The sequence below is a fragment of the Emydura macquarii genome, unplaced genomic scaffold, assembly GCF_026122565.2.
Source record: "Emydura macquarii macquarii isolate MOO-44397 ecotype Brisbane River unplaced genomic scaffold, CSIRO-AGI_Emac_v2 contig_587, whole genome shotgun sequence".
Lineage (NCBI taxonomy): Eukaryota > Metazoa > Chordata > Testudines > Chelidae > Emydura > Emydura macquarii.
Genome location: NW_027130724.1, coordinates 14,322,102 through 14,346,755, shown reverse-complemented (window position 1 = coordinate 14,346,755; position 24,654 = coordinate 14,322,102). Strand labels below are relative to the sequence as shown.

General features: G+C 43.8%; 1 protein-coding gene across 1 annotated transcript in view; it reads left to right on the top strand.

Annotated features, from left to right (window-relative positions):
- The window catches only part of SCUBE2 (signal peptide, CUB domain and EGF like domain containing 2), a 63,996-nt gene that overhangs the window by 6,532 nt on the left and 32,810 nt on the right, over nucleotides 1-24,654 (top strand). The window contains exons 3-7 of the mRNA XM_067540757.1: nucleotides 6,424-6,551; nucleotides 9,977-10,111; nucleotides 17,529-17,654; nucleotides 18,068-18,184; nucleotides 19,426-19,515. Coding sequence (XP_067396858.1) covers nucleotides 6,424-6,551; nucleotides 9,977-10,111; nucleotides 17,529-17,654; nucleotides 18,068-18,184; nucleotides 19,426-19,515 — 596 coding nt within the window. The remainder of the gene's footprint in view (nucleotides 1-6,423; nucleotides 6,552-9,976; nucleotides 10,112-17,528; nucleotides 17,655-18,067; nucleotides 18,185-19,425; nucleotides 19,516-24,654) is intronic.

Genomic DNA, 24,654 nt, shown 5'->3' with positions numbered 1-24,654 from the left:
TGTCTCTCCCGGTGCCACCCACCCCTCGAGAGGACAGACCCGGGCACCGAGACACGGCACAAGGCTGGTCAGCCAGAGACAGTTCTAGGGGGATACCCTCGGTCAGGGCCCCCATCATGTCACCGGTGCCACCGCATGGCTTATCACCACGGCGCCCATTGGTGCCTTGGCATTGGTCACCAATGGTACCGCAACACTCTTGGTGCAGTGGCAGGCGGAGCTCAAGAGACAGCTCGCCAGCTTCTTGGCACCGCTTGGCAGAGTGTCAGCGAGTAGGAATGGGTTCTTGGCACTGTTCCCTGATCTCGAGGTCCAGGGATTGAGGGCATAAGGCTGCATGGCACCGGTCTTCCGGAAAATCCCAGTACCACTCGCCGGCTCATTGGTACTGCTCCTCGGTGCTGGAATATCACTCCCAGTGCCTTAAAGCACTGGTAGTGGGGACGGCACCCCTGTTGTCCTCTGCCTCGGAAACAGACCCGGACAAAACGCCTTCTCATGGGACCCATGGACGTTCTGCTGCGACAATGGGTTTCCCTCTCTCTGCTCCACCTGGTGGCTGGCCACCGTGGGGGCTCCCCATTGCCCCTGCATCCCAGAACTGGTTGGTCTCGGGGGCATCAGAGTGTTGCTCCGCCATAACATTGCAATCTCCCCCGGATTCTGATGATGATTTATCCCAGACTGAAGGGACACCCAGATCCTTATTGGAGGAGGCTCAAGCCACGGAGGAGAGATCGCAATCCCTTTTGCCACCAGCATCATCCTCCTTGTCCGCAGACGAGGCTGTGATGGGCCCTGCTAGTGCAGTGCCCCAAGATGACTTCAAGACCCACCAGGAGCAGGTGGCAGCTAACCTGGATCTAGAGGTGGAAGAGATGAAAGACCCTGCTGACTCACTGTTTGACATCCTGGCAACGGCAGCCCCCTCTAGGGTTGCACTCGCTGTTCATGAGGGGTTTATTAAGATGGTGAAGGCCCTGTGACAAAACCCATCCTCTCTGCCCCCAACCTCAAAGCGGGCAGAGAAAAAGTATTATGTCCCGGCAAAGGGCTTTGAATACTTCCCCGGGATCGCTGGTTGTGTCAGCTGCCATTGAGCGCTACAGGTAGGGGCGACCCTGAAGAACAAAGAGGCTAAGAAATTGGACCTCTTTGGGTGGAAAATTTATTCGACAGCATGCCTGCAGCTCCACATTTCGAACCAGCAGGCACTGTTGGGGAGCTATGCGTTTAATGTCTGGCATTCAGTGTCAAAGTTCGCTAGCTCCCTGCCTCAGGAGTCAAAGTTGGAGTTTCAGGCCATCCTGGAAGAAGGGGAGACGATAGCCAGGGCCTCCCTTCATGCAGCCTCCGACGCCGTGGACTCAGCAGCTAGGACAATGGCGTCTGCTGTTTCTATGAGAATGGCTATCATGCTACAATCATCCGGCCTGTCATCCAAGGTCCAGCAGTCTATACAGGACCTCAGTTTCAATGGAACATCCCTTTTCTTGGACCAGATGGATGCCAAACTTCACGGGCTCAAAGATTCCAGGGCCACGTTACGCTCGCTGGGCCTGTACACCCCCCAGGCTTCCAGGAAGCACTTCTGGCCGCAGCATCAGCACCGTTTCTCGAGCCATTCCAAAAGCAAGCACTACAAAAATAGGACTAGGAGTTACAAACGTCGTCAGGGCCAGTCTTCATCAGCCCCCCCACTTGTCCTCCAGCTGCCACCCGTCAGGCGGGAGGCAAAACTTTTGAGGGTGCACCCAAGGGTGGAGTAACAGTCTCGATAAAAGATCCTATTCCAGACCGCCTCTTTTCAAATCGTCTTTCCTACTTCCTGCCTGCGTGGTCAGCGATAACATCAGACAAGTGGTCCTAAGTACCATCGCAGCAGGATATACCCTGCAATTCACTTCTATCCCTCCTTCCCACCCACCCCTTCCCTGTCCCTCTTCAGGGACCCCTCTCACCATCAACTCCTCTCTCAAGAGGTAATAGCTGTGGTGTGCTTAGGGGCCATGAAGGAAGTCCCCAGACACCTGAGGGGAAAGGGATTCTACTCTTGCTACTCCCTGATACCAAAAGCCAAGGGAGGCTTGAAGCCCATACTGGACTTGCAACGTCTCAACAAGTACCTCAAGAAGGTGAGTTTCGTATGGTCTCCCTGGCCTCTGTAATCCCCTCCCTGGATCCGGGAGACTGGTATGCTGCCCTTGACGTAAAGGACACTTACTTCCATATCTCCATTTTTCAGGGTCACAGATGCTTCCTGAGGTTCATGGTGGGAAACAGCCACTGTCAGTTTGTAACCCCCCCCCTTTGGGCTTTCAACTACCCCACTAGTATTTACAAAGTGTATAGCGGTGGTGACAGCTTACCTCCGGCGTCAGGGAATCCTGATTGTTCCCATACCTCGACGACTGGCTCGTCAAGGATTGGTCAGAGAGTCAGGTCTGACATGACATTGTGGTCCTGCTGGTGACTTGCAGAGATCTGGGTCTGTTGGTGAATAAACAGAAATCCACATTAGTCCTGGTACAAAAGACAGAGTTTATCGAAGCACTCCTCAACACCACAAAGGCCACAGCATTTCTACCCAGGGCCAGATTTCAGGCCTTATCAGACTTGATTCACCAAGTCAAGTCCACCCTGTCACCATGGCGCAGGTGTACCTCAGGCTTCTGGGTCACATGGCTGTATGCACGTATGTGGTGCGTCATGCTGGACTCCACCTCAGACCCCTGGAAAGCTGGCTAGCTTCGGTCTACTTCCCATCGAGACACAATATAGACATGGTCCTTACTATTCCACCCCAGGTTCTTACCTCCCTAGCCTGGTGGACAGTTTCAGTGAATGTGCCGGGAAGCGTCTCATTCGTGGCACCTCACCCTTCACTTATCTTAGCATCCGACACCTCGGACCTGGGTTGGGAGGCTAACCTCGGCCATCGCAGAACGCAAGGTCTCTGGTCTGCAGGGGATATGGCCCTTCACATAAATGTCAGGGAACTCAGAGTAATTCGCCTTGCCTGTGAGGTGTTCATCTCCCAAATGGCAGGAAAGGTAGTACGCGTGCTGACAGACGACACAGTGGCAATGTACTATGTCAACGAGCAAGGGGGAGCACAGCCCTTTGTTGGGAGGCGCTCGACCTATGGAGTTTCTGCATAAAAAATGCGATAATTCCAGAGCAGCTCACCTGCCAGGGACCAAAAGCTCTCTCACAGATTGCCTCAGCAGGTCTTTCTCCTCTCACCATGAGTGGTCTCTGCACCCAGAGGTAATGAATGCTATCTTCCGGAGGTGGGAAATTCCTCGAGTGGACCTGTTCGCGACCGGGCAGAAGAAGAAATGCCGGCTGTTCTGTTCCCTGGGAGTGCGGGACGGCGACTCACTGTCCGACGCCTTCCTTCTGCCATGGTCAAGGTGCCTTCTATATGCTTTTCCTCTGATTCCTCTCATTCATCGAGTCCTAATAAAGATCAAGAGGACAGGATGGGTCATCATGATTGCTCCAGTGTGGCTGTGTCAATGTTGATTTGGAATGCTCACGAGCCTGTTGTTGACCTCTCCTTGGACACTCCCGGCCCACCTGGATCTAACTTCTCAGGACCGCGGTCATCTACTGCACCTGAACCTGGGATCCTTGCACTTGATGGCATGGATGCTGCATGGTTAAACAGAGAGAAATGGTCTTGCTTGACCTGGGTTCAGAGGATCCTGCTGGAGAGCAGGAAGCCTTCTACTAGAGTCACCTACCTGCCAAAATGGAGGTGGTTCTCCTCCTGGGCACAAGAACATGAGCTCTCTTCATCTAGGACCCTGTTGCCTGCTGTCCTGGACTACTTGCTTGACCTGAAACAGCAGGGCCTGACGTTGTCATCCATCTAAGTGCACTTGGCGGTGATCTCGACTTTCCACAAAAAGGTTCAAGGCAGCCCGGTCTTCTCCCATGAGATGACAACTAGATTCTTAAAGAGCCTAGAGAAGTTCTTCCCGTATATTAGGGACCCAATCCCACTGTGGGACCTTAACTTGGTCCTTTCCAAGCTTACGGGAAAGCTTACTTTCCAAGCTCCCTCCTTCACTTATATATAGTCAACAACTAAGTAAGTAAAGCCCTGTGTACATGATGAATTCATCCCAAGAGGCAACTGTACCTACTGAAGTATTAAGGTATTTCTATAATGAGCAGCTTCTTTAAAACATAGTTATGCAGTGAAACATTCAGGACTAAATCTTGTGAGATGCTGGGGAATCTTAACTCCCATTGAAGTTCTGAGTGCCTCTCAGAAAATACAAAATGTGTTTTAGTATTCTGCTTCTGTACCCTAAAATGAGAAAAGCCAACCCAGGCCCCTCAAATGACACAAAGATGGCAAAGTGCACTCACTATGGGCTAAGGCCAAATTTTTCACCTAAAATTAGTCACCTCTATCTATATTTGAGCACGTAGTAAGTGTCCTGATTCCCAAACATTTCAGGAAGGGCTGTAGATGGTCAGTGCCTTGGGAAATCAGACCACTGAGTTAGGTATGTAAATGCAGATTTAGGGGTCCTTTTTAGGGACCCATGTTTAAAAAATTTAGCCTTAATGTTTTGGGGGTAACTGCTACCATAGATGCAGCTCTAGTGACTAGAGCTCAGGATGGTGAGTTAGGAGACCTGGGTTCTGGTCTTGGATTTGCCTCTAACTTCTTGTATGACTTTGGGCTGGGGAGTGTCTATACACTAAAGTTATACTATACCATTATAGTTAAAGTAGTACAACCCCTTAGTGTGAACACAATTATATCAATATAAAGGTGTTTTATACTGGTATGGCTATTTCCCATACAGGGGCTGTACAAGTATAACCGTTATGGTAAAAAAAAAAAAAAAATCTCACTCCTAACCGTAATAGTTGCACTGGTACAAGAACTGTGTGTAGACCAGACCTAAATTGCGTAGATGCATGAGTCTTGTGCTCCCAAGTCACTACATTGCTTCCTAGGATTTCTAAGGGTGAAAATCCCAGCTTTAGAAATCCTAGGATGAAAATAGCTGTGTAAGCTCTGCATAGTATGATAACCAGCATCACAGAATGTGTGGGAAAAGTAGAGATTGATCCGAACCAAAAACCTGGCTCCAACACACCAAACTTTCAGACTGGCTGGGGACTGAGTTGGAATTGAAGCTTGAATTTAACACCAACTCTCTCTCTCTCTATTGTGGGTCAAACCAAAACCCCAGGATCAAACACATTGAACTTTGGGGTATTCAAAATCTGTATCTGGATGTTGAGGCTTCAACCCAGCTCTCGTAAGAAGGCTCTATTTGAAACTTTTGTCTGATTGTAAGGGGGCTGTGGGTATTGTCCCCATCTCTTTCCCTCAGTGTCCTCACCATGTAGGGTGAAATTCTGACCTGTGCAGACATGTTGCCAGCAGAAGACCAAGGCACCCCCTCAGAATGTAAGTGATGAGACAGATTTCATCCTATGAACTGAGTCCCACACCTGCCATAAGTTAATAGGAATTTTGCCATTGATTGAAATGGGAACAAGATGATTTGTTTGTTTTTTAAATCAAAGCTTCAGCTGTGTGATTAGTTTATTTTGCTTAAGGTGTTTTATGCTAGAGATTGTTTTCTAGTACAAATGGGAGCAAGATCAATTCCTGTATATACAATTTCTTTCTTTAGAGTGAGAACAAAATGTTGGTCATTTAATTTCATTTGAAATATCAGAGACAAAAGTAATTTAGGACCAATGTTTAGATTGGGTGTTTAAAATATTTTCTAAAATCTGTTAGTAGAAAGGATCGTATTACATTTTTAAAAAATTAAAACTGTTTATTTGGATTTAAATACTCCTTTGCAGTATCTGCAACTTAAGCATTGCAGCTTTATGCCAGTGCTTGAGAATCAGAAGCTAAATTGACTCATACATTTTAATTGTCAAAGCTGAGTCAAATGCACCGTGAACAGACAATTTGAATGGTAAATTAGATAGTTAAAATTCTTTCCATTTTAATAATGTGAGGGTATTGGTATGAACACAGTAACAAAATTTTATTTTTTAAAAATATGGAGCTTGATTCTTCCCTTAAATTTATTCTACGTCAGTGTAACTTCACTGACTTCAATGGGTTTAGTCCTGATTTACACCAGTGTATAAAAGAGGAGAATTGGGCCCATGATTTTTAATCTAACCACATCTTTTTTAATAATCAGCTTTAGAAAGCTTAAAACTATACTATAACACTGGATGGGAATCCTAATGCATCTTGTCACTTTTCAGAAACATTCAACAAATAATGTGTTAAGTATAGTCTATCTGCAAGAAAATGATGATTTAAGAGAGCAGTTACTGTTCACATTTATACAATCATGGCATGACCTATCTATGCCAAACCAGTAAGCATCCATCATATTGACTTTTGCTTTATTCCTCAGACATTGATGAATGTGATAACAACTTCAATGGAGGCTGCGTACATGAATGTTTCAACATTCCAGGCAATTATCGCTGTACTTGTTATGATGGTTTCATGTTGGCTCATGATGGCCATAATTGTCTCGGTAAGGAACGTGCATGCTAACATTCAAATATCGATGCTAACATATCTCTTTTAAATTTTGTTAATATAAAATGCCTGTGATTTCTTGATGCTGTGTTAGATAAGATGTCTAGACAAGAATGATACATATACACAAAGGAATTCCAGGTTTCAATATTTCAGTCCCTGTGTGACTGCTCTGTGACTCAGTTTCCCCATCTGTAAAATGTGGGAGACTGGCACACTTTTCTTAAGTGCTTTGAGTTCTTTGGATTAAAAATTGCAAAGTATTATTCATTATTATGTTAACGTATTTCTTTAGGAAAACTTTAGTAAATTTACCTGTTTAATAGCATGAACATTTCCCATATTTTGGACATGTTAATTTAGGGTTCAAGCCCAGCCATGTGTTGGGGCTGGAAGAAAGGAATCCTTTCTTCAGGTAATGGAGTAGCTATGGCTCACCCTTCTATCTATTTATGTATCTTATAGGGCCCCCATTTCCATACTATTTGAGCACCTCACAATCTTTAATATATTTGTCCTCACAACACCCGTTTAAGGTAGGGCAGTCCTATTCGCTCCATCTTACCGTTGTACAATACAGAAAAGATACGTGACTTGCTCAAGATTATCTGGGAAGTCTGTGATGAAGCAGGGAATTAAACCCGTTTCCTGAGTCCCAACCATTGCGTCATCCTTCTGCTCTGAGGGTTTGGTAGCATCTGAGGCTCCTGCTTGCTGCTATGTGGTGGGCAATGATTGGTGGAATTGTGTAGTCAGTGGGTCTCAACTTCACACAAATATGTGGATTCCTATACACTCCCCACTAATGCTGCTTATCACTCCCAGAGCAGTGGAGGCCATCATTGATGGTGGTACCTCAGGAGACTTCCACTCCTGTTGGGGAGGGGATTTGCCCCCTATTGCAGAAGTTGAAGACTATTGTGAGCCATGCAAGAGCGATGAGACATTTCAGATTAGCACGCAATATTTTAGAATGGGACCAGGCCTCTGTTAAACATTTAGGGCAAGATCCTCACCTGGTGCAATTTGGCATAGTTGCTTTGTCTTCATCGGAATTACACCAGTTTACACCAGCTGAAGGTCTGGCCCATAGACAAAGTCTAGTCTCTTGGTGTGCAAATGGAAGATGGTGGGAAGGCACTAAGTTCCAGGGGTCGCACTCCCCTGCAAAAGCTGGGTATCCGTACAGTGTGAGCAAAACGATACTCCTGGCAGAAGCAACTGAAGTATTTGTTGATGCTTTTTAATATTAGGAAGAGAAGAGTGTCTTTTCCACTCTCATATTTATTTAAACACACAGGTGGAATTCCACTGTGGTTCACATTAAGGACTCCACTGGGTGAGCACCTGACCTCTTTTATTAAGGCTTTGAAGGGGCATATTCTCTCTCTGTACAGAGAACTCTTCGAGCACATGACTACATATAGCCTGATTCTGATCACAGTAACTTCACTGGAGAGACCTTGAATTTACACAGAATCTGCCCCACTGTTGGGTTAATGTAGGATTGCTCATTATTGCTAGGCTGACTGTTTTTAAAAGAAAAACAGTATTGATGCAATGGTTCTTCAGGCAAAGCATATAAAGCAGTGATACTCAGATCTCAGTGGTTCAGGAGCCAAATTAACGATCAACGTTACCCAAAAGAGCCACAGTAGTATGAATTCATTGTTTCATTTACTATTTTTGTGTGCGTGTGTGTGTGTGTCTATATATTCTCACAGCTAAATGGCTGGCCAAGTATTATTTATTTTATCAATGACAATTAGTTAATAACATAGAAAAAGCATTGGTTAATAACTTAGATTGGTTAATAATGAAATCACAGTGTTCTAATATCATGTGCTGCAAAAAAGAGCAGCAGGAGACACATTAAAGAGCCGCTTGCGAGCCTCAGTCTGAATATCACTGATATAAAGGGTAATATGGACTTTAAAACAACTACCTTTAAATCACAGATCTCCTAATTTTGAGTGTCCCTTTGAAGATCTGATTTAAAATTAAAATAGATATTTTGACAAGCAGCAAATTTGGCTTCATTTTCTGTTAAGCTGTTTATTTACTTAATTCATGCCACAGTTTTGTTAACAAAACCACACCCATGTTCCTGAAGACATATGTGTGCCTGGAGTTTACGTGAATTGACAGTTAGTTTTGGAGACAGGACAATATTCCATTATTTCGCCATGGTCCACAAAGCAGAAACATCTGTTGGAGTGCAAATCCATAGAGACTCTTGGTTGATTAAATACTGATTCCTTAAATTCCAATCAGTATAGAACTACTAAAATTAGCTCTTTCTATTAAGACTGAGACATCTAGACCTCTTGGAACTTATTTTTTATCTTCATTCTTTTCTATGATCCTGATTCTGTACTAAATCCAGCTTGGTTTAGGTACTCAGGTTGTCCCATTGGTTTCAAGGGAATTTTATTGCAGTGTTTGATTTCACTTGTTGGTAAGAACACAATGGCATTGTCCTGCTTTTAGGCACTGTTTTATGCAAGCAATGTTAAATGTTAGTTTAAAAAAATCTTAGCCCTCATACTGTAACAGTGAATAAAGTGGAGAACAAACATGATACACCAAATGCAGTTACATAGGTGCAAATGAGAGTAGAATTTTGCCAGGACAGTTTTATGGACTGTTTTCATGGGTGCTGAGCTTCCGTAATTCCAGCTGAAATCAATGGGAGCTGTAGGTGCCCTGCCCTTCTGAAAACCAGGCCTGTAAGATTTATACAGTAGCAAGAGGCTGCAGAAAGCTTAAATAAGTGATGGGTGAAATTCAGACGGCGTGGAGGTTGAGACAAGCACTCCAATGTTCAGGGACTTAGCTGAAGCTTTTCTACTCTTCCTATCTCTTGGTTCTGCCAAACTAGCTAGATATCTGCAAGAACAGACTTTCTTCTAAGGTTCCCCATACTTTCTGTCTCTGGGAAGGCCAAACATATTACAAGATCAGCATTCCTTAAACTATTTCAGTAACTTCTGCTTCTGCCCCAGCCACAACCAGGAAATACAGAACAGCCACAAAATACGAGACCATTGTGGAATGAGGGGTGGAGTATAATTAATCAGATATTCATAAATTTCAGAAAAGATGTGATGTTTGGCTTGCAGTGTGGGTGAAGGTTCAGTGTGGGAATGCAGGGCTCTTAACTGGATTACCTGTTTCTTGCTTGAACCTGAGCCTGAGGTTTTTAATATTTAGTTTTTCTTCCTCCATCTCTGCCTCAGAGTGAAAATTTTCTTTAAATGCCCTAGTCTATAAACCCATCTGGGCTCTAGTAAAACAAGTATCTATTTAATCTATTCTAGCTGTGCACTTTGAGATCAACCTCTGGCTCTGGGCATTGATATGTAGCAGTGACAGTAAATGCAGCAGTGCAGACACAAACCCAATCTCTTTATTTTTCAGATATGGATGAATGTGTGTTCAACTACGGCGGTTGCCAGCACATTTGTGTCAATACTGTGGGGAGCTATGAGTGTCGATGTAAGACAGGGTTCTTCCTGAGTGACAACCAACACACGTGCATTCACCACTCAGAAGGTACGGGCTCCTTTCCTTCCAAACAGTGAGCAGAAACGTCTCACTGGAACACAAAGCAGACTCTGAAGCATTTTCACAAACATTTAGGCGGAGATTTTTAAAGTTGTCTAGGGGATTCCCATTCATTTTAATGGGAATTGGTCATCCAGATCTCTTAAGCAGCTTTGAAAAGTCTTAGCCATATATTTTCACTGCTTGATGATCCTATGTAGCTGTGTAACTGTGCTTTTATTAATGGCTATGCTACTGCACCTCCATAATGTCTGATGTGACCATTGTGCTGCTGATCTCGGCCCTGACCTGGCAAGCCTACAGTGAAATGGTGGGGGCCCTCCATTCCCACTGAGACTGAACAGCCTTCATCACCTTTCAGGAATGGTGTCTTCCTAAAACATGAAACGGGGCTGGCTTTCATTTAGAGTTCTCTTCAACAAGAGAAGAGTTTCATTGTTTGCCAGCCCCAGAAGGTATGTCTATACTGCAACAAAACACCTGCAGCTGGCCTGGGTCAGCTGACTCTGGCTCACGGTGCTTGGTTTGAGGAGCTATAAAATTGTAGTGTAGATATTCAGGCTTGGGTTGGAGCCTGGGCTTTGGGTCCCTCCCACCTTGTGGGAATTCTTCCACCAACCTAGGTACCTCTTGAGGAGGCAGATTACCTACGCCAATGGGAGAACTCCTCCTGTCTGCATGGGTAGTGTCTACACTGAAGTGCTACAGCGGCACACCTGTGCGGCTGTACATTTTAAGGGTAGACATACCCTGAGTACTCTTTCCTTCAGGGGTGCTCTGCAGACTGCCCTCAGACTAGCCACTGTAGGATCAGAGCCTGCAAAGGTGTCAAATGAGATGACTTTGCAGTGGGAGAGAGGGTCCTTTATTGTTTGTATTTCCTCACCAAGATGAACACATTTGGATACTGTCTAATGGATCAAAAGGCAAAGTCGATTGTTTAAACCATGTCTGTATCTGATCCCTGGTGGAGAGCTCTTCCCTTTTTCTCTGTCTCTTCTTTAGTATTTCTTGAAAATAACTTTGCTCTCCCCATTTTTCCTGTACAAACAGGAGTAACATCTCCTTTCCTCTCATTCTTCATTGTATCTTTTCCATTTCCTCCCCAAATTCTCTCCCAGGATCCATGTCTCGCTGCTCTTGTTCTCCCCAGTTTTGCTGTCTCTTTCCCCTTCATGTGCTTCCTCATGTTTTGTTGACTGATTCCCGTTGTTGCATGACATTAAAGCTGGTCAGACAATTGTTGTCAAAACATTTGTTTGCCAAAAAAGTGCTTTTTTGACCAATATGTAAATTTTTTCAGAACATTTTCATTTTGGTCAATGTTTTTTGCTTTCTTCAATGAAAAACTGGAAGTGAAAAACCAATACAATTTCAGTAGAGATTTTCTTTTCAAGTAAAAATTGTCACCTTTGTGGAAACCAAATCCTCATATTTTTACCTAACATGGTTTGAGAATACCAACATTTTTTCAGATATCAGTTTTTCGTTGAAAACCAAAAATTTTTAAACCACCTCTCCATGTTACCTATTTTCTATCTCCTCCTCCTCCTACCCCACAATGAGGCCTCACCCCTCTCTTTTTCTTCTATATGTGTAATCAATTCTGTGCCTATATGTCACTTTATTGCTGTCCCCTATTTCTCTGACCCTCCTCCCATTTCTCTTTCACTCTTCTCTCTTTCTTCCTCCTCTGACATTTGTACCCACCTCCCTTAGCCTATGTCCGTAATAAGGAAGAATAGTCGTGTATTTAGGGCACAGGACTCAGATACAGGAGATTTTAGTTCAATTCCCTACTTTGCCACAGATTTCCTGTGTAGTTTTGGGCAAGTCACTCAGTCTGCCTGTACTTCAGTTCCCTATCTATAAAATGGGGATCATAGCACTTCCCTACCTCCTAAGGTTATGAAGATAAATCTGTCGATGTTTGTGGGCTCTCTGATTCTGCGGTGGTGTGGTTTGTATAAGCAGCTTGACTAGGGTGACCAGATGTCCTGATTTTATAGGGACAGTCCCGATATTCGAGGCTTTGTCTTATAAAGGTGCTATTACCGCCCACCCCCATCTTGATTTTTCACACTTGTTATCTAGTCACCCTAAGCTTGGTAGAGTAAGGAGGTTGTGGAGGTGGGGCTGGAGAAATATGGAGGCCTGACCTGTGGATAGACTGAGAAGGCAGTGGAGAGGCTGTTCCGTTCCTCTTGCTGATTTGCGTGATGAGGTTATCTGCTTGGATTATCTGCTTCCCAAAGTCCAACCTCTCTCATCCTCTGCACTCCACATTGTCTGGCTCAGGACTGAAAGCTGGGTTGCTAAAGGAGTTTTTAGAGGAGAGGCAATGGTTAGGTATGATAGTTATCTAATATAGCGGGATGGATCCAGAGCCCAGTGGTGCTCCAGATGGTTCTCTGGTTCTGTTTAAGTCTCGCTTGGGCCAGCTGGGCTCATAACCTCCCATTGAGCAGTGCAAAATCATATGTTTTCCTTGACCACATGCACTGGATTTACTCCTCTTCAATTATAAGTAACAGAACGGTTGCTTTGTGAGGTCATTGCTCCAATAATGGTGATAAATCATTTACCTATCTACGGCTTTTGTCTTTGTTGTTTAATTTTTTCATAATACCGAGTTAGCAAATTCCAGGGGAATGTCATGCAAATGGTTTTTCACCATAGAAATAAGTGCTGTGACCACAACATGTCCTATTATTACCATTTCTAGTGATAATCTGTCTCCACTCAGGGATCCTTTCCATCGCAGTATGTCATACAAGCCATAGTTATTTACTTCTTTTGAGCCAAGGTCAGTGGGTGTGAATAAGAGCTGCAGGATTTGGTTCATTAGGGTTATATTTAAAGCCACTGCCACCTGAAGGCTGGTTAACAGGGACACCGCACCAGCAGCAGCTCCTGGAGACATTCTACCTGTATAGACCATAGGCAGCTATAATATCTCTGGAGTAGGAAATGTTGTCCTTTATCAGAGTAAAGGAAACACTCTGCACAGGGCCAGCCCCATTCACCAGTTAGCAGGGAAGGGTTGCAGCATTCTCTGGATGTCTAGCTCTGCTAGTGGTGCTGGCACTTCCCTAGCTTGCGCTCAAGCAGGGCCAGCACCAAGATTCTGGTAGCTCTTTGTACAGGGACGTCCTTTCCCCACACCTCCTCGTGTGCTTGCACAGGATTGTCCAGAATCTGAGCCTCGATGTTCAGAACAGAATGGCAATTATGATAATGAATATGACCCTGCCTTTATACAACACTTCCCTCAGTGCTTAGCAGGGTTTGCTAACTGAGTGTAAATCTGACTAGACAAATACCATTCTGACTTATTCCCCATGGAGTTCCACTTCTTCTTCTCGTGTCCTTCTCACAAACTAGCTTTTTATCAGAACCGTGCACAATATCATGGCCCCCGTCAGATGCTTACGAATCTGTGAATTCTGCTGCACACCTTGTCACTAACAGTTCCACTGAAATGACTGCATAGGGATTGAATTACTTTGCTCATTCTCATATCTGTTACAGTTACTTTGACCCTTTATATAATATAAAATATTCACTGGAGCTGATTTTTAAACTAACAGCCCTCCAAAACATGGGTCTGACTTACAGTAAATCAAATGTTGAAACATTTGGATGCACTTCTCCTACATAAAATATCCTCTTTTTGATCAACTAGATTTTGTTTTTTTGGTTAAAGCACATTTAACTAGTCAGTCACTGGGTATTTTATTATTAAAATGTGCTTCACTTTGTAAGGTCCATTTTAGCTTGTGGTGGAGAAGTGGCCGAATTCCACATTCCCAGAACTGAGCAATTCCCAATTCAGCCTTTAAACCATTTGTTCGAGTTCAGTGAACTTTACCAAAGTACCTGCTTGAACAGTCTCTCCTTCAGGAGATGAATGCACACAAAGAAATTACTTTGTTAACAGAAACTACAACGTTAATTCTCTTAATGCTTTCTTAACCCCTCTTAGCTTACAGACAGATCATACTGCATGTTTAAACTGAAAAATGTCACAGAAGCACTAGAGTTAATAAGGCTAATTTGTGATCTTATGTGATACACAGATCCTTGATTGACACCATAATAGTGGATGATAGCTTTAATGTGAGGATCTTTGGGCTCTTTTGTATACCCTGCAGAATTTGAGGCATCATTGTCTTATTAGACTTCTACAGAGTTCTTACTGTGGGAAAGGAATCAAAAAGCCAATAGAGCAGAATAATCTAAGCAGTGTTGCCTCCATTCCTTTGTTGCTCAAAGCTTTCTTAATAGAGGAAGAATACTGTAGCCAAAAATGGGGATGTCAAGAATATAATATGCAAAGTAATTGCCTGATTAAAATGTAACTGAATGTTCATGAAAGATTGACCCAAACTCTCAATACAAATATTTTTTCTTCATTTAATAATATTGCTTCAGAGAGAGGATATTTTGAAAATGTTTGGGGAAGGAAATTTTTACCTATTTTCTTTCATACAGTGAGGCTTGACTCTGATTTTTTGTTCAGGATCTGATCCTGCTTCCACTGAAGTGAATGGGAGTTATTGCAAAAGGCACAGGATTGGACCCTGAATAGGATTAGCCAGAAAACTTAAATAAACTGACCAGAGTCCTCTTGAAGTGGTTATACTGTCTAAGAAGAAAACAAAAGTGGACATTAGTGCAACTCCGTTCCTTAAAAAAAACCCCCACAGCCTTGACATAGTTTATTGTAAAGCACACTCTCCTTGGGCTGCACTCTCTGTTTCCCATTGGAGTACCTTTCAGTCTTTCTCTTCTGCCTTCCAATACACAAGGATTCAGTAAGGATCTACAGTATTCTGCCCTGCACTGCTATAAGGGTTCATAGTTTAAACTGCAAAATTTCTGTAATATGGAAACTCGTGTTTTGTTTTGCTGTCTCACTCCAGCCAAAAGTTATACTGTTGCAAGGGTCGTGTGTTTTTTGTCTACATTGTATCATGCTAAAATTTTGCTGCCTTATGATATTTCTGTGTAGCGTGAAACTCATGATGGATTAGGCTGGAAGCCCATAATGATGTGTGGGCATTTTGTAAGTCATGCCTGAAGCTCTGTCAATGTGCTTCAGCCCTGATATCCATGATTCCTATTACAACAAGCAGCAGCTGCTCCCAGACTGAGAACTACTTCACCGTAACAGCTTTGCAATGTGAACAAATGTCTTCCAGGAGCCAAGTTCAGACACTGAATTCCTGACAGCTGATGCACAAGTCACATTTCTATCCAGCTGTCTTAGGTACCTATAAAGTCCCCATTATCATAGTGTCTGAGCTCTTCATAATTTTTAATGCCTTTATTCTCACAATACCCCATGAGATAGGACAGTGCTATTAGCTCCATTTTACAGATGGAAACTGAGACCCAGAGAGACTTGCCAAAGGTTACGGAGACAGTGGAACAGGGAAATTGAACCCAGGTCTCCCAGCTGCCCAGGTGGGGCTCTAACGCCTGCACCATCGTTCCTCCTTAATGTTCAGACTCCTCAAGGAGAGTCTGCATTTACCAACAATGATTCCATTCTATCTCTTTGGTATATTGTTGCCTCTTTGATAGTATCTCAGTAGTACTAGAAGAAATAGCTGCAGAGATGGTAACAGCAGCTCACTGTAGCCTAGATAATAAACTCCTTTTTATATTGTAAGATCCTCAGGATATGGACCGTGGTGGATTCCCACCCACGTTCCAACCCCCCTATTGCAGGGATGGTGCTACAGTGGTTATGGGGGCGACTTTATTGTATAGGCTGAGTCTGCTGTATTGAGTACAGAGGCTGCAGCAGCAGCTATAGAGGAAGGCTTGGTGGCCTTCCAGGACCCAGTGATTCTCCCCTGTGCACAGCATTTGGCCCTAGGAAAACTGATGAGATTAAAGTCCTAACCTTACAGTAAAGCAGGCTTAAATCTGGCCTAAATGCCCACAGGCGGATCCCACAGAGTTCTTGGATCCTCTGGTTGTTTAGAGCTGCCTGAGTGGCTCCCTTCCCAAGTTGTGGCGAGCACAGCTCAGCCAGACCAGAAGAGCTGCCCATAATCTTTTAAGTGATGTTATTTTTGTAAGTAATTCTAAAGGAATGGAGAACAAAAGAACAGAGTGATTGTATGTTTTTACTGCTGGACTTTAGTGGTTAGGAAATCCCAGTGAGGGGAAAATCTTTTGCATCAGAATGTCTGTGGGCTACAGTGGGTCCTTTATGGAACATAGAGTTAACATGAACTTTGGCTTCTTTAACGCTAGGAAGCAGGGTAAAGTCTTGCCAAGGGCTGGGGCATGGATTTAGCTGAAACACTGGACAGAGGCAAAATGATTTTATAATTCAGAGAAGGTTATCTTATTACTTAACTGACTGTAGCCTCTGACAGAGGCTACATAAGTCACCGCAGCAGAGAGCAGATTAAGTGGTGGAGTGTGAACAGCTCATAACTGTCAGAGACAAAACAACCAGATGTTTTTATGAGGTACCAAAGAGAAGAAAACGTCAACTAATGTCACATTACTCTATTCATTTGGATCCAGACTGCATTTGCTTGTAGTAAATTCTTTTCAGCTAGTGAGAGACACCACATAGAGATGCAGTTATACATAAAACATCATGATAACTCCCTAGAGGTGTTGTTAAAATGTACTGGTTGAAATTAGAAAGAGTCCAGAAGAGATGAGAAAAGGTTAAGATGCTCCCAGAACAGCAATTTCTTTGCTGCCCATGGGTACAGTGTGTGTGACTTCTAGGTCAGCTGATAATTACTGATGGAAATGTGGTTCTGTGAATCTTTTGATCAAAGCCAGTAATTTGAAAAGATGTGAGAAGCGTTTGATTTTTGTATGTATCTTAATAAATTCCAACATTCCCTTGCCTCACAACCACTCATTTTGCTATTTTATGGGGAGAGTAAAGGGGAAATGATGGCCTTAGCATCTGCTCTTGCAAGGTGCTGAACATCTCTCAATTCCTATTAAAATATATGGGAGGAAGAGGAGTTATTATTGTTACTAATAAACATTTTTATTATGGTAGCACCCAAAAGCCTAAATGAGGGTTGGAGGGTCTCATTGTGCTGGGTGCTGTACATAGAGATAGAAAGTCCCTGCCCTGGAGACCTTATAATCTAAAAGACACAGACAGACAATGGATTAGGGACAGGGAATCACCTTACAGGCCATTTGCTTAGCATTTAGCAGGATCACGCTCTCTTTATTTCTTGTACATCCGCTGATACTCTTTTCCTTTTGTTCAGATACAGTAGATTGTTTCAAGAGGTACAAGTTGTCTGCGGTTTACTTGCAGTTGGACTAATGTTTGTATCTGAACTGTCACCTGCATCTAAAGACACTGAGGATACTGATGATCTGTGACGTTTGTACTGTTTTGCAGATGGCATGAGCTGCATGAATAAAGATCATGGCTGTGCCCATATCTGCAGAGAAGCACCGAAAGGAGGAGCGGCATGTGAATGCAGACCTGGGTTTGAACTGGCCAGGAACCAGAGGGACTGCATTTGTACGCAACAGTCTACATATTCATACCAATCCTTAAAGGGAACAAATTCTACAAATATTTTTAGAAATTTATATATGTGGATATGCTAGGATGACACGTTATTTAGACTGTATGTTTTTGATGAAGTGAAATATCAGATACAATCAGTGAGTTTTCAGAATGCCATTGTACAAATAAATCAGTTATTATCGGAAGATGCAGTTTGGGAGTCATGTTAACATTCACACACAAGGGTAAAATTCAGCCCTGTGCAGGGATCCTGCCCAAGGACTCTGCACCACTTAAGTTTCACTTGAGTCCTCAGGCGATACAAGTAGGCAAAGATATATTGGACAGCAGGTTAGAGATGACATCAGATACAGTCTTCCATAGATTCTGGAAATGTGAGACTCCCCTGTATGTTTTCTTTCTAGTGACATGCAGTCATGGGAATGGTGGGTGTCAGCATACATGTGAGGATGCCGATGATGGCCCCATTTGTGGATGTCATCCAAAGTACACAATGCACTCAGATGGGAAAACCTGCCTTGGTCAGTAAGCGGATGAATTCTTTTCTGTTGATAACTGGCGTGTAATTGAGTTTCAGAATGTTACCATTTCTGCTGGAGTGATATGTTTAAGTTATATTGCTGAAAAGTTGCATAGAGGCCAAACTACAAGACCTTTGAAAACATAGGTCAGATCCCAGGGTCTGGCCAACCTGTGCTTGATACAGGACCTTGGTGTGAAGGAAAAGTGTTTCAAGGTCACATTTCTGTTCCCCCCAAATAAGTTTGGCCCCTGGCATAACTTAGAGGAACCATAGGGCAGCTCTAAGTGATGCCTGTAGGAAATCTAGGGAGTATCCCACTATGTGGGAAGCACCAGAGTGCTAGGAAAGGCCAAAAGCAGGTGGTGTAGGGCTGACTGTGCTGGTTTTACATCCCATGGTGTTCCCCTATATCAGTGGAATCTCCATCTGCTCCTTACAGCTACTTTCTGACTGCCTGAGAAGCACAAAAGAACTGGCCTGGAATGTCTAAGAAGAAAATAAACTTCTGTTTTTAAGTATACTTTATGGGGTACCTGTGAAGCATCACACATATTATTAACCAGCAGACAATTTCTTTCCCTTTTCTGAAGTTTTCATAGACTCCAGAAGGGACCTCTAGGATCATCTAGTTTGACTTCCTGTATAACACAGGAATTTCACCAAGCGATTCCTGCATCAAGCCCATAACATTGGATTGAACTCAAGCATATCTGTTAGAGAGGCATCCATTCTTACATAAGGAAATGCTTTGGTGGATGAATATGAATGATTTGATGGCCAGTCTCTGACCATTGATTAAAAACAAAAACCCAGCCATAATTAGCCAACTCTTTCATTAGCTAATGAGTGATCCTGGTGGTAGGACACTGGTATGTAGCATCTACTGCTATTTGATTAACCCTTTTGTTGTTCTGTTCACCGCATCTACAACATTTTATACCTGTCTGTTTTAAGGTTTCTGAGGTGAACACATGGGTCTTTAAAAAGCAAATTTAAAACAAAATAACAAAAAGAGCGAGTACATTTTTTATTGTGGAGTTTTAATGTTTTTTTGTTTTTTAAGTATTTATTCCTAACTGTTTCTGCCTGTGATATTTGATTCAACTAACTGTAGAGCTTAGATTTGTTTTACAATTGGATATCAAAAGAAGTGTCTAAGGTAGTTGGCCACTGCATTACACACCAACAGTTGCACCAGCACTCGCTGACTTTTATTTCCCCCACGTGTTTGCATTACAGGAAGAGAGGAAGCTGTAGTGGAGAACTCTGACAGCAATGCCACAACAGGAGCTGATGTGGACAAGCGAGTGAAGCGACGGCTGATCATGGGTAAAAGTGCCCATCCTGAATTGTTTTGCTGCAGGGTTTCTTAACTAGTCTTACATAGTGAACCCTTACGGTATTGAATAGCTGTCATCGAATGTAGCTATTGCGATTATGGGCTGAAGTCTGCCCTCAGAGAGACATGCACCACTCACTGAACTGAATGGTAGCTCACTTGCCTCTAAGGAAAGGCTATGTCCCTATAGTATATAACCAGGTACAATATTTGGGATGTATAGAAGTATGAGCTGAGCCAGAGCCAAGAATCCCGCTCTCTACATATCCCCTCACTACTGAGTCCCCCAGTCTGTGACTATTCTGTTGTTCGGAGCCTGAATATAAAACTCACCAAACTTCTATTCGGATGACTTTTTTCAGAGTCAGATTAAATTCAAAGCCTTTAAACTCTTTGGTACTGGCAGTTTTGATTGGCACAGAGGGATTTAAGGGACTTGCCCAAAGTCACACTACAAGTTTGGAAACTGACCCCAGGTTTCCTGAGTCCTAGTTCAGTGCCTTAAGAAAACCAGCCTTTGTATCTATGAGACATGCATTGTGAACATCCAGCTCCTGACAGAAAGCAGGAGTCTAGTCTCTTTAGATGCTTCCCAGAAAGTTAACCACTTTCACATAATTCTTCTCTACTCAGGCTCCCTGACTCTACAGTTCTATCTAAGTTAGGGGACCCAGTCACCATAGAGTTAAACTGTAGTGTGGACAGGACTTTTCTGTATCTCTGTATTTGAGCTAAAGCCTGCAACTGTCCAAGGTTTTAACTCAGCAATGGGAGCACAGTCAGGTCCCTTCTATATTACAACCTTTAATCATGCTGTAAATCAAGAAACCATCAGTATTTTAACTGGTTCCCTGAGTAGAGAGTAATAACAGTAGAAATCTGGTGTATGGAAGAGGGGAATCAGGCCTATTATCCTCTAAACAGGATACTGGGCCTGATTCTCCTCTTCCATACACTAGAATTTTTTTGTCTCTTTAACAATAAGGTGCAGTCTTTCTCCCTGTGTATGTCTTTGAACTGAATAGTTAAATGCACTGTAATGAGTGGCTTGTTTTGAGTTGGAGTTCATCCTTGATTTTGTAGCTGATAGGTAGTTGGGGAGTTTGGCAAATTCCCACAGTACAGCAAGAAATTCCAAATGATTCACTGTTTTTCTTCTCATAGGGTAGTGGCACACCTCTTCTCTCTCCTGAAATGTTTTAGTATGAACTCAATTTAGTTGTATTATATTAAATCCAAAGGAGACCGTGGAATGAGTCCCTGTGATCTCAGTGCAGTTCCTAGTGAACAGATATCTGTGTCACAAAACTGTGTCTCCTCAGTTGGTGCAGATCATTTACTAGTCTTGTCAGCAGTCTCAGCAGAGTGGTGGAGGTGGAGGCCAAAGTTTTCAAAAATTGGAACTCAAAATTAGGCTTCAAAATCCATATTTAGGCACCTAAATCAGCAGCCTGATTTTCAAAAGTATTGAGCTCCCAACAGTCCTGTTAAGATCAGTGGGAGACGAGAGAAGTTCATTCCCCACACCCATGCTGTGGAGCTGGCTAGCACTGCGAGGGGGGGCGGGGACAATTTCCACTGTCCTGTGCATTCTCCTTCTGTGCTAGGGAACTTATGATTATTTATTATTTATTTTATATTACCGTAGCACCTAGGAGCGAACCCCATTGTGATGTGTGCTTTACAAACACACAACAAAAAGGTGGTCTCTGCCCCCAAAGAAATTACAATTTAAGTGTCAGACAAGAGGCAACAGCTAGATACAGACAAACCAATGGTGGTGTACAAGGAAACAATGAGATAATATCAGTCAGCATGATAAGCAGTGGTCTCAGTGTAACCATTGTCATGGTTTTTTTTGTAGGCATCATAGCAAAGGAGGGTTTTGAAGGTGGATAATGAGGTAGCTTTGCAGATGTTTGTGGAGCTTCTTCCAAGTGTGAAGGGCAGCATGGGAGGAAGCACAAAGGAGCTTGTTTGAAAATTCAAGTGGGCGATGGAAGCAGGAGTCGACTTCTCGATGCTGAATGACAGATGATGGGCAGGGGACAGGCTGTGAAGGGCCTTGAAAGTGAAGACAAACAGCTTATGTTTGATGTAATAGAGACGGGGGAGCCAGTTGAGGGATGCAAAGAGGGAGATGGTCAAAACAATGGACTAGGAAAATGATCTTTGCAGCAGCGTTCTGAATGGATACAAGCAGGGCAAGGTTGCATTTGTAGGGGCCAGAGGGAAGGATGTTGCAGTAATTGAGACGTGAGATGAGGAGAGTTTTAGCTGTGTGGATGGATAGGAAAGACCATATCTTAGAGATGTTCTGCAGGAAGAATTGGCAAGAGTAGACACAGCCTGATATCTTGTGATGGGAACATGGATGGTCGTGCCTAATGGTCAGAGCAGGAATCACTTGGAGTCAGTAACCAGGAATTGGAGCCCAGTGTCAGAGCTGGAGTCAGACTAGATGCCAGAGCCAAAGGTCAAAGCTAAAGTCAGAGGTCAGGAATCAGAGCCAAGGATCAGAACTGAGTTACCTGGAGGGAGGCAAGGTGGGGCAAGGCTGGGACTGAGGCAGGAGCCGGGTTGGAACAATGCAGGAATGGGACTGGAACAAGGCAGGAGCAAGGCTGGGAACAAGCAGATGGAAAAGCTACTGTGCTCATTAGGTTGCCCAGGGACTGACAGTGTTGCAGGCCTTGATTACTGATAGTACTCTCCCCTTGAGGGCACCTCACAGGGGGCTTGAGGCCTGATTTCTCAAGGTACTTCCAAGGGAACTCTCGTGATTGGTCCAGGGCATGGAGATTCTCTCTTGGTTCCCAAGACTGCTTGTCCGGGACATAGCTTTCCCAGTCCACCAAGTACTGGGGCCTTCCCCTCACTCACTGAGAGTCAAGGTTCCAGTGGGCCAAGTACTCTCCTGTCTACAGACTTGTGTGGGATGTGGGTTGAAACAGTTTGGATATGGGTTCTTAATATAGGGCTTGAAAAGTGAGATGTGAAAGGCAGGATGGATCTTCAAGGACTTCAGCATCTATAACCTGAAGGCCATTGGCTTCACCCGTTTTATAGTCTTAAAGGGGCTTGGGTAATGATAGTCTAGTCTGGTGGATGGCCGGGTTGATTTAAGTTTCTTGGGCCAAGAGCCACATCTAGTACTCTTTGGCCAGATTGGGGACAGCCTGATGATTTTGATCTGCATGGTGTTTATAGGGTTCTTTGGCAACCTGCAGGTGTTCTTGAACTCCCGGTGCACCTGGTGTAGGTGGCGACTGAATCTGCAGCAACCAGTCCTGGAGAAGTCTAGGTGGAAGTGTGGGAAAGCCATAGTTTGCAAAGAATGGGCTATGTTGGTCGTGGCATAGATTACATTGTTACATGCAAATTCGACAGAGGAAGGCAGTCATCCTCATGTTAACTCAAAAAGCAGAGAAAATACTTCTCCAAGATTGGATTGACTCTTTCTATTTGCCCATTAGTCAGCAGGTGATAGGCGGACAAGATGAGGGACTTGATGCCAAGGAGTTTGAGGAATTTCTGCCAGAGTCAGGAGATAAACTGGGGACCCTGGTCCAATACAATTCCTGTCAGTATCCTGTGTTAGCAGAAGACATTTTCCAGGAAGACCTGAGCCGTGTCCCGTACAGCAGGAACAGTCTGACACAGGGTGAAGTGCGCCATCTTCGTTAGATGGCTGATGACAACCAGGGGTTACCTAGTGTCCCTGAGAATGTGGCAGTTTTGCAATGAAGTTCATTGATACAGTAGACCAAATCTGTGTAGGTGTTGGCCTAGGCTGAAAGAGATCTAGGAATTTTGATCATGGATGCTTGATATTGGTGCAGAGGTTGCAGGAATGTATATAATTCTTGATATAAGCTCATAGGCCTGGCCACCAAAAGCTCCTTGAGACCAGATTCCAGATCTTGAATTGACCAAAATGGCCTACAAGCAGCAAATCAGGACACTGTTTCAGTACCTGAAGCCTAGGTTGTCCACCCCGGAACATAAATACAGCTCTTGCGATAGAGTAGGCCATTCTGAAGTTGGAACTCAGAGTTAGCTTTGGTACTCACATTGTTCAGGGTCTGGCGGATCTGGGTTAAGAACGGGTCATTGGGGAGCAGGAAGTGGATGGAGGATGTCAGACTGCTGTCATTCACCCGTTGTACAAAGTTGATATCTTAAGCATGGTAGCAGAGGACTCTACCAGGTTTGAGATATTTGTCTTTGCGGCATAAGGCATCTATCTGCCTTTGCATTTTTTGTCCCTAGGTGATAGATTGCAAGAAAGTTGAAGTGAGTGAAGAAGAGGGACCAGCTGACTTGGTGTTGGTTAAAGAAGTCTAGCAGTCCATAGGTACTCCAGTTTCTTGTCCTCCATCAGAACTTGGACTGGGAACTGGGCTCTTTCTAAGAGGTAGTGCCACTCCTCAAAAGCTGCTTTGGTGGAAAGTAGCTCCTTGTCCCAAGTATTGTAATTTTTTTCCACGTGGGTTAGTTTCCAAGAATAAAAGGCACGGGGTGGAATTGGTTGTGGGGCCTGCATGTTGAGATAGTACGGCACCTGTGGTAAAGTTCAAAGCATTGGCTTCGATCATAAATGGTTAGTAGTATCTGGGTGAATCAGAATTAGTACTGATGTGAATGTCTTCTTCAGTTGAACAAAAGCCTACTGAGCCTCTGTGGACCAGGCGATCCGGGTTCTCTACTGCAGAGGCCAGAGAATCCTTTAATAAATTGCCTGTAGAAATTGGCGAATGCCAGGAACCACTGCACCCTGTGTATGTCCTTGGTGTGGCCCAGCCAGTATGCATGTGAGTCCTTCTGCTGAGACAATATATCCTAAGAATTCTAGTGTGTCCTAATAGAACTTGTATTTTTCTAGGTTTGCATAGAGGTGGTTCTGGCAAAGTCTCTCCGAGACAAGGTTGCATGTAATGATCATGGAGATCCTTTTATAGAAAATGAGTAGGTTATCCAGGTAAATGATGACAAATTGGTCCAGCATGTCCCTAAAGAATGCTGGAAGGTCACCAGGTGTTGCACAACGCAAATGACATCACCAAATATTCAAAGTGACCATAGCTGGTAGGGTAGAGAAGGTAGTCTTCCATTGTCTATCTGCCCCC